Source organism: Pithys albifrons, chromosome 3, assembly GCF_047495875.1.
Source record: "Pithys albifrons albifrons isolate INPA30051 chromosome 3, PitAlb_v1, whole genome shotgun sequence".
Taxonomy (NCBI): Eukaryota; Metazoa; Chordata; class Aves; order Passeriformes; family Thamnophilidae; genus Pithys; species Pithys albifrons.
In genome coordinates, this window is record NC_092460.1 from 23,108,158 (window position 1) to 23,118,407 (window position 10,250).

Sequence of the window (10,250 nt, forward strand, 5' to 3'; positions counted from 1 at the left end):
TTAATGAGACTTTTTGATGCTTCTTGTCACAGATGGTAAGAGGGATTTGTTAGAGACTGATGAGCTATTTAGTCATGTTGCAAGTCTTGTAAATCAGTGTGTATTGAAAACTCTCATCTTCATCCAAGGATCTTTAAATGAGATTGGAAATTATGCATGTGAGTGGGGAAGCAACTAATTTGTTGGTATTGGATTTTGGATGAGAGGCCACGAGGAATGTCTCAATGGGAGTTGATTGAGAAAAGAAAAAGGATCAACATTGGGAAAGAGCAAAAGTTAGACAGCAGGAGCAAGACTGGAAGGGCAACTGGAGATGAAAATAGCAATTGCTTTCATTGAAGGGATGAGCAGAATTTCTGGCTGGTTCTTGTTTTGCTTTAAATGGCCTGGTGTGACTCACAGAAAGGCAGAACATCACATTGGGGTGTTTAAATGTCTGGGTCTGATCAGCATCAAAATGTGTTTCCATTGAAATGCAGAACATAGTGGGAGAGCTCCATTGCAGTGCCAGTTACTATTTTCACTCTGAAGATAATGTACTTTTCAGAGGTTTGGCTTAGAGATACACAGAGATACTCTGAGAAGAGCAGGGTGGGAAAAGCTGGTGACAGTCCTTCTGTCCAGGGGACAACCATAGCAGGTTCTGTTATTTAATGAATTAACTTCTTTGTCTCTTTGCAAACATTGATTTTAAGCAAACTGCTCTGTGTGGCCCTGCAGATGTGGATGAGTGTCAGACTGGAGTGCACCGCTGTGGGGAGGGGCAGATCTGCCACAACCTGCCCGGCGCTTATCGCTGCGACTGCAAGATGGGATTCCAGTACGATGCCTTCAGCAGGAGCTGCATCGGTATGGGAGGCCCTAGGGGCATGGGAGGGCTCCCTGGCTGAGCCTCAGGGCAGTGCCCAGCACCACTACAGCCTGCAGGCATCAGTCCTGCAGTGCAGTGCCTCTGGAGATGGTGGAACCACCTCTAAAGCTGCTGATGTGCAGCTTAGAGCTCTGTCCCTCTGTGCTGGGGTTTCTGACCAGATGCCCTTGGCTTGGTTTAACAGCAGGTTATCAGTTAAAGTCATTTGCAGAGTAATCCCCTATGGGCTGTTCTGCTGCTGCTGTAGAGTTGTATCTGTCTGAAGACTTCACCACTTTGTTCCTGAGAGCCTTGGAACAGCCCTTTGTGTTTTGTCCACACTGGAGCCCACTTAGAACACAGGGGCATCCAGCATCGACCTGAGACTGCAGCATTTCACAGGCTGCAAATCAGTCTCTGACACTTCCCAAATATCCCCCTGCATCTTGTTTGAAGCTTGTGTTCCTCAGCTAATTGTGTTCCTCAGCTGATTGTGTATTCATGCTTGTGCTCCTCAGCTGATGGTGTGTTTGATTGTTGTGCTGGCAGATATCAATGAGTGCTGGAATTACCCTGGGCGCCTGTGCCAGCACACGTGTGAGAACACCCCTGGCTCCTACCACTGCACTTGTTCCTCTGGTTTCCGCTTGTCCTACGACGGGAAACACTGTGAAGGTACCACACATTTTTTTTAACATGAAGAGGAAATCATAGTGGAAGTTAAGGCACTTTAGAGAAGGAGTTGAGGTGAAATATAAACACTGTAAACCTTGTATGTGCTCAAATTTGCACATATTCAAACACTCAAACTTGTCAGATGAGCATTGACAGATTTCTCCTCTTTCTTCCTTTCCCTCACATACTTTCTGCTTTCCTTTCAGATGAGAAAAATGGAGAACAGAACACAGATAGAATAGGAGACTCTTCATTTAAATTTTGATAAAGATGACACGGGGTAGAGACTAAACTTACAAATAATGATTTTGAATTGAATGGAAATGTCTTGAGTCCTCCATGACTTTTATAAGGCAATGATTACATATTTGTAGTCAACTGTAACCCACAGTGTCTGCATGTCTGTGTGTTTTCATGGGTATCTATAGAAATGAAATTCAGGTGCAGCTGGCATTCTGAGGCTTCTTGGAATTCTGCCTAGGGAGCAAAGACAAACTGGGGCAGATAAGTCCGCCCTTGGTCACTCTGACCACAAGGTAGCTGTTTTCAGGGGCAGGAAAAGGTGGAAGACACTGTTGTGAGCCTCTGTGGCCATATCTATGTTTGTTTTTCGCTACAGATGTGAATGAATGTGATAACAGTCCCTGCAGCCAGGAGTGTGCCAACGTTTATGGTTCCTACCAGTGTTACTGCAGGCAAGGTTTCCAGCTGGCAGAAGATGGACATTCCTGTAAAGGTAAGGCTGTTGCTCCATCAGGTCAAGGTAAATGTGGTTATTCTCTGGAGCACTAAGTGCTGGCTGACTCTAAGCAGCACCTAATGCTGCAGGTGATGATGAGGGTGACTGTGAGTTGCAGCTGCCACAGGAGCTGCTAAAGGTAACTCCAGCTATGGACAATGCAGTGGATGGAACACACCTGTGTGACCATAGACCAGAGGCTATTATAGTGGTTTCATGAGGCCAGAGCTTATGATTGAAAAAATGAGGTGGGAAGATATGTTTATCTGTATTGCATCAATTAAAGCCCCCCCTCAGCCATGGTTGAGCAAGGGTTTGCTCCTGCTGCTGCTCGTGGTGGGTGAGTGTGGAGCAGAGTGATCAGAAAGGGCTTTACCTGTTTATTTGAATTTACCAACACTGACATAGTGGAGAGTCTCTGTTTAAGGAATGGTGAAGAAGCCCACACTCTTCCTAGTACAGGGAAGCCTCCCAAGAATTCCTGGAAGAATTCTTTGCACAGAGGTGGACTCCCGATCCTGGGAGTGTTCAGGGTCAAGCTGGATGGGGCTTGGAGCCACCTGGGATAGCGTAAAATGTCCCTGTCTATGGCAGGGGTGGAATGAGACGAGCTTTAAGGTCCCTTCCAACCCAAACCATTCTAGGTTCTCTGACTATGAATTCTGGAGGTATCAGTGAGTTTTGCATTCAGACATGCCGTAGACTCATCATTTTTTTCCAGAAGTCAATACTACTTGGAACCAGTATTTCTGGGAGCAGCCTTGCCTTCAGCGTTTCCGAAAGCACCATCAGCAGTCCTACAGCAACACCAAACTCTCATGGCTGCATTCACGTTTAGCAATATATTATAAATGTGCCAGATGGGAATTGCCTTGTGTTGCACGGCCTCCCTTTGAAGATTTGTGCTTTGCCTTTTTGCACACCCTGGTGCCTGTGTTTTCTCTGCAGACATTGATGAATGCACACAGAGTGCTGGCATCCTCTGCACCTTCCGCTGCATCAACGTTCCTGGCAGCTACCAGTGTGCCTGTCCTGAGCAGGGCTATACCATGGCAGCCAACGGGAGGACCTGTCGAGGTAAGGAGGAGTTTAGCAACTGAGAGGGTTATATCATGAAGCTTTAATCCTTGGAATGAGCCATTATGGTTATTCTACCCAACCTCCATATCTTATATTAGTCGCTGTTAAAAAGTCACTTGAAAAAGTTGCCAAAAGTTGGTCTGTGCAGAGTCAGCTTCCTGCTGTGTTAGAAGAATGTGCTGTGGCAACTGGGCTGTCAGTAGGAGCTGAGTGCTCAAATAAATCCCCAAAGGAGCCCACAGGATCCTTCCAGCTGGGGCATCTGATTCCTCCTGTGAACTGTGTGTGCACCTTGGCACGGCACTCAATGAGCTGGGGTTTTAGAGGTGCCACGTGTAGAAATCTGTGGCTTTGTTAGGAGTTGCAGTTTTCTGCCCTAGCAAACTGGAAGATTGAAAGTTGGAGCTGTATCAGGAACTTTGCCATCCAGCAGTCTTGTCACCTTAATGGTGTTGGCATTAGAAAATGTTAGTGCAATGACAAGTCCCCTCCCCTCACAACCCGTTGTCTCCTGAATCACAGGAGTCTGTGGTGGTTTTCATCTGGTGCACAGCTGTCTGCTCCTGAGGTGGACCCCCATTTCCAAAGAATACATTGCCTGTGTAATGATGATGGAAGAGCTGATTACCTTTGCATACTCTACCCACACTCCTGCAGTGATTACACCAACTGCCAGGCATTTCCTGCCCTTAGTTTTTCATGGAACTTTCTGTAACTTTTGGTTATGTCTCTCTCAGGCTGGAATCATGAGCAGCATGAGCTACTTAATCCTGACTTTGGAGCAGGGAAGCAGATTACATGACAATTAATATCCTTCTGAAAAAATGGAAATATTTTTTAAATGTGTTTTTAAGTATGAATGCAGTGATATCCATGTGCATTTAAATTCTTATGTAAATATTCACCTTTAAAAAACTGCAGCTGTAACTCTCCACAGGCTTAGTTTGTTTTTTCCTGCTAACTTGGAGTGCTGCTGGCACATTGGTTGCCACCTCTGCCAGCAGTGAGATCTGGGCTGAGGACGTTCCAGAGTTAATAGTGTGAGACACTGCGTTCCTGAGCCAGCACAGCTCTCCCAAGCCCAGCCAGAGGCACCCACTGTGTGCTGCAGGTGCTGGAGGCAGGGGACTGGGACATCCCCCCAGACCTGGGGATTGCACTTGTGTTGTTTGGGTGGGGTGGAACCCTCTCTGCACGATGCTCACCCATGAGACTTGCCCACACAGTGACCCTGGGAAGAGCTTTTCCAAGTGTCTCTGCTACCTGGAACATGCACCCTCCTTGGAGGGTGAAGTTGCTCTCTGTGCAAAGTGCAGGAGCTCTTGAGCTGGTGTTAGTCAGGCTCTGGAAGGAGCCCCGCTGATACATTCCCTTTTTCTGAGCTCTGCAGGTCTGTAGCACAAGTTAGGCCAGGCTTAGGTATTGAGGTCTGTCTGAAAACGTGTTTGGAGAAGCTCTGAATTGATGTTGGCTGTGCTAAGCTCAAGAAGATAATCTTGGTTTCCACCAGCTAAAGGTCTGGCTCCAGTTCCTCGTCATCTGACCAGTTCTTCAGGGTTGCTGGTGGTGTGTTCTTTGTACCTTTTGTTTCCAGCAGATGAGTTGCATCTCATGGAACAGTGTTGCAACATATGGATCTTTTTTGGAGGAACTGCCTGTGGTATTTTGCAGTGCAGCCAAAGTGGTGGAGGGAGGGAGTTGCTTTCATGACAATGATTGCAATATGGAAGAAATTTTCTTTTCACCTTAGGGGCACTGCACAGAATCAGCGAGGGATTTACTTCACTTTGATTCTCTCCTACTTCCTATTGTATACTTTTCTTTGCAAGACTTTTAAACCAGCCAGTTCAGTGTATGAGATCAGTTCTCACCCCAGGGGAATGGAGGGAGTGTGAGGTTATATTTTCCCTCTAGGAGTCCCTCTCTTCTGTGACAATTGGCAGAGCTGCAGGGCCCTACACAGTCCACATGCCTTCTCTGTTAGCATTTATTTCATTGTAAAGCCTCCGTGCGTTGTCTAGACATTTGGGAGTACACAGTGTGACTGGGAGATCTCTGCCAATGATTTCTGCTCAAGCTGGATCTTTGATACTGCATCTGGTTTTCAGCATTTTAAGGCCCATGGCTTGGTCTTGTGGTTATGTGTTATTTAGGTAACTACGTGTATGCTCTGGGCCATGAAGTGTCTTTGAGCTTTAAATGCTCTTTATTGTCTTCTGTACTTAAATCTCATTATGGGGAGATATTTATATATATATATATCTTAAATTTTCAGATCTGTGTGCCTTGTTCTGAAGTGTTGTTCCTGAGTTCCCATGTTTCACATTGTCCTGGTGGAGCTCCCATCTCCTGGATTGTGCAGTACAGCCGTGATCACTTTGCTTTGCACTCGATTGCTTTAAATCCAGGTTTAATGTGGTTGCTCTGCTTTAATCCAGAGAAACCTTCATGCACAGATACATTCTTCTGACACAGCCCAGCTTTCTCCATTCTCAACAAGGCAGAGAAGGTCCTGTTGCCTTTAGCATGCACTGGTCTTATCCTGACAGGATCTGTTTAATCCTGAGGGTCAGCTTTTGTGCAATAGGTTGTGAGTGGTTAATGTGTAGTCAGACACAGGGTATCCCTCCATCCCTTCATCGACAGCAGTGCAGTGTGTTTGCTCTGGGGAGGGGAGGCCTCTCTGCCACCTGGGTGGTGGGGGATGTTTCTTTCCTTGTGGACATTGTGCAGCCCCATCCATGAGAAGGAGCCGTTGTGCTCACGCAGGTTCCACAATGAATGAACCATTCACAGACGTGGCTTTTGTCCATCCTTGTGCTCCAGGGCTTGCACATAGTGCCCCCATCATGCACAAGTCCATGGCCCTGCTGTCAGAAGCCAGTTGTCTGCTTGCCCAGCCCCAGAACTGACCCTGCCCTGCTTCTCACCTGCCAACCAATGCCAGGAGCACCACGCTGGCCTAGAAACCCTCATGTGACCCAGGAGAGCTCTAAGCATGAAACTAGGCTGGTTCAGGGAGTACCAGTGACCTGTGAAGCTGTAAAACTTGGCCCATCACTTTCAGGAAACTATTTAAAAACTGTCTTCCATCAGAACAGCTTGAGAAGCTTTTACAGCTGTGGGCTGGGTAGGTGGGCTGGGCTGGGACCACTGCCCTAGATTACTGCTACCTAGTCACTTAATTCTGTTTGCTTTCATCCTGGTTTATAGTATTAGTTACAACACACCTCAGGAGCAGGGAGAATATGGCTACACAGGCAGTTCTGTCTAGATGTTCATGCTTGGTCTTTATTGCAGTGGGAAGCGGGATCTATGGGTTTGAGAACATTTTTTTGCTTCTCATGTGTTTTTCTCCACTGAAAGTAAAACCCTGTGTTCATCAGATGTGTGTGGATGAGGACAGTGGGGTTACAGGAGTGTGCAGGAATGTACAGGTGAAGAAACACAGTTCCCCTGCAGTTCCACTGCAGCAGAAGGCCACCCTGGCCACGTGCTGGGTGGCTGCAGCTGGACTGACTCTGCCAGTCAGGGGAGGGACTGTTAAACCCCATGGAAAGGGTCACAAGCTGCTTGAAGGGAAGAGTGGGCTCCCTTGTTCACTCCACACCCTGCCAGGTGGGTCCCTCATCTCTTATTAACTGGTAATGGCAAGGAAGGAAATTTTGTTCCATGAAAGGTTTCAGACATAGAAGAATTGTAGCAGAACTGGAATCATCGTGGTTTACTCCAAATGCCAGTGAGTGTCTGTGCGCAGAGATGGACCTGACACTCCTCACCTGGCTGTCAGGTGTTTCCTGGGGGTTCCCACAGCCCTGCTCTGGGGACACAGGTACTGAGGAGGGAACACAAAGACACTGGGGGTGAGGGCAGGAGCCCTCAGCTTGGGGAGCCAAACCCACAGACTCCTCATGCACAGAGTCTCGTAAGTGTATCACAGCCCATAACCTGTGATTAATTCCTACTTTGGAACTTAGAATGTCTTCTTGTGTTTCTTCTTAGATATTGATGAGTGTGCAATAGGAAGCCACAACTGTTCAGCTGCAGAGACTTGCTACAACATCCAAGGCAGCTTCCGCTGCTTGTCCTTTGAGTGCCCTTCCAACTACAGAAAAGTGTCTGACATGTGAGTATGGCCTTGGCAAAGTCCCAGCAGCCTGGCCAGTGCTGTGCTGTTACCAGGGCTTGGTTTGGGGGTGGGTGTAGGTGCTCAGAGCTCTGAGAAGCTGCTGTACTACCTGGAGCACAGAAACATTCCCCATGTAGTTTGTGTCTGGTTATCCTTCCTTCTTCCAAGCCCTGGAGCCCCTGCTTGCTCTCCAACTGCTGCTGGAAGAGCAGGCATCAGAGCCTGCAGCTCTCCTTGCTGCAGCTCTCACAGGGCTCTGTTTATAATTAAGTTATTAAAACGTAAGATCTTCTATGCTGCTTCTCTCAGCAGTGGCTGCCAGGCTGCTCAGAGCTCTACTTTTACAGTGGGATTGGGGCTCCCTGGTTAATATTCAGATTGCAGTTCCCTGGGTCCTGGTGAAGGGGAGCAGGATCCTGAGCTTGCCAGGCCACAGGGATCTGGGAAGAGCACACCCCCAGCTCCTCAACAGCTGGGGCCCAGGAGCCCGAAAATCACCCTCCCCTTTTCCTGTCTCCATGGCTGCCAGTGCTTTGAGAACCTATACTCAGTTGCTTATGTCTTAAAAGATTCTTTCTGCCTTATAGAATTGAGCTGCTTTGCCAGTTGAGGAGTTTCTTTCCCAGACCTGTGTTTTAGCTACCCTTCCAAGGGTTTTTACTCTTACTGTCTTGTACCACTGTCCCAGCCCTCTGCTATCACTGATGAACCCCCAACTCCTCTTCCAAGCTCATGCTTGCAGCATGACTCTGGCTCGCTCTTTGTTGTGGAGCTTCCCAACACAGCTCCCCACATCCATGATCTTTTTCTAACACTGCAGTACTCTGACAATTAATAACACTTGGAAGTGCTTTATGGGCACTGGAAAAGCACAACAAGGATAATCACACAGTCCCAGAATGTGCTGAGCTGGAAGGGACCACAAGGATCATCAGTCCAACTCTCAGCGCTGCACAGGCCCATCCCCAAGAGTCACACCCTGTGCCCCAGAGCATCATCCAAACACTCCTGGAGCTCTGGCAGCCTTGGGGCTGTGCCCTCTGCCCTGGGGAGCCTGGTCAGTGCCCACCACCCTCTGGGGGAAGAACATTTTCTAATACTCAACCTAACTGTGCTGGTTTAAAGGTAAACCAGCAGGAGAATGAACCCAACACAAAAGAGATTATCTAAGTCAGACCTACAATTTAGTAACAATATTACAATAAATGCAATGGCACAAAGAGAAATTGGGTTTAACCCACAAACCCCAGCAGTCTGACCCAGACCCCTGGGGCACAAACACAGTGGGGTTTGGTGGCCCCTGTGCTGAGCCCCACATGGTTCCCCCAAGTCCAAAGGAAAAGGAAGGGAAAAACCTGTTGGTGCAGATGATGGCACAGTCTGGGCGAGAGTGGTGGGCTCCTCCTGTCGAGGGTCTGCTCCTCCTCTGGATCCAATGAGTGGTCCCCCAAATCCCCAAAGCCCAAGATTCTCTCCCCTCAGGTTGGGTGGGAGCCCCCAGTCCCTCCCCCAGGGCAGGGAGTTCCACACTGGGGGATCTGACTCTGGGAGTCAGGGAGGATTTTGGAATGGTTGCTGGCCCATCCGCAGAGCTGAGCCCTCAGGTAGGTGTGGAGGTGCCAAGGATTCCCTGCAGGGGAGTTCTCCCAGCTCCTCTGCAAGGCTTCTTTCCCAGCCTGAGGGCTCAGGTGTGCCCTGGGCAGCTGCTGCCAATGGGCCATTGGTAGCAGTTGCTGGGCAATGGCCCAGAGGGTTTAGAATGCCCAGCTTTGGTCACACCCACACAGTGATAAACAAGTCCCAGCTTGCTGAACTAGGAGAATAACCCTGCCCTGACACAACTCCAGGCCATTCCCTGGGTCCTGTCCCTGATCACACACTGAAGTCTGGGACTCTGCTTTGTCTAATATTTCCCAACACTCTGAAGCAAATGCATTTTACTGCTGTCCATGGACACTGAAGGTGCTTCATGTCTCATTCTTCAGGAGGTGTGAACGCATCAGCTGTTTCAACTACATGGACTGCCAGAACACCCCAGTGAGGATCACCTACTACCAGCTGAACTTCCAGACCAACATCGTGGTGCCAGCTCACATCTTCAGGATCGGCCCCTCTCCTGCCTATGCTGGAGACAACATCATCCTCACCATCACCAAGGGCAATGAGGAAGGCTTCTTCAGCACCCGCAGGCTGAACTCCTACACAGGCATCGTGTTCCTGCAGCGTCAGGTCAAGGAGCCAAAAGACTTCCTGTTGGATGTGGAGATGAAACTGTGGCGCCAGGGAACCTACACTACTTTTCTTGCCAAAATTTACATTTTCATCACAGCTCATGCCTACTGAAGCCTGTGCTGCCATTGGATTTGATTGGTGCTATGCTCTTTACCTGTTCTACCAAAGCTTAATACTGTTGAACTGGCATTTAATGTATCTAGCCTTTATATTATTTTTCTATCATCGCTTTAAACTTTTTTTATTGGTTGTGTAAATTAAGTTAATTTTTATCTTTTTGTGTTTTGTTTCCTTATGCAGTTCTGTGCATCACCATTTGCCAACAAACGAAGGAAGGGTTGGAAGGCAGCACGTAAGTTGTGCTGAGTGCTGGAACCCTTTCTTAGCCATTATTTTTAGGTGTAGTCACCTCTGCAGGGTATTGCACTAGAGAGGGAAGGTGTTCACTTGGGAGTATTGGGAAAAAAACCTTGGAGTGATTTCTCTTTCTGACCCAAAGTCCTAGTTTGGCTCAGGCAGTGCCTTCCCTGGGCTGAGATGTTGTG

General features: G+C 48.2%; 1 protein-coding gene across 4 annotated transcripts in view; it reads left to right on the forward strand.

Moving 5' to 3' along the window:
• The window catches only part of FBLN2 (fibulin 2), a 112,649-nt gene extending 102,666 nt beyond the window's left edge, over window positions 1-9,983 (forward strand). For all 4 annotated transcript variants that reach the window (XM_071550993.1, XM_071550992.1, XM_071550995.1 and 1 more), the window contains 6 exons: window positions 721-849; window positions 1,400-1,525; window positions 2,145-2,261; window positions 3,213-3,341; window positions 7,347-7,470; window positions 9,459-9,983. In XM_071550993.1, coding sequence (XP_071407094.1) covers window positions 721-849; window positions 1,400-1,525; window positions 2,145-2,261; window positions 3,213-3,341; window positions 7,347-7,470; window positions 9,459-9,816 — 983 coding nt within the window. In that variant the 3' untranslated portion in view covers window positions 9,817-9,983. The remainder of the gene's footprint in view (window positions 1-720; window positions 850-1,399; window positions 1,526-2,144; window positions 2,262-3,212; window positions 3,342-7,346; window positions 7,471-9,458) is intronic.
• Window positions 9,984-10,250: the final 267 nt, after the last annotated feature.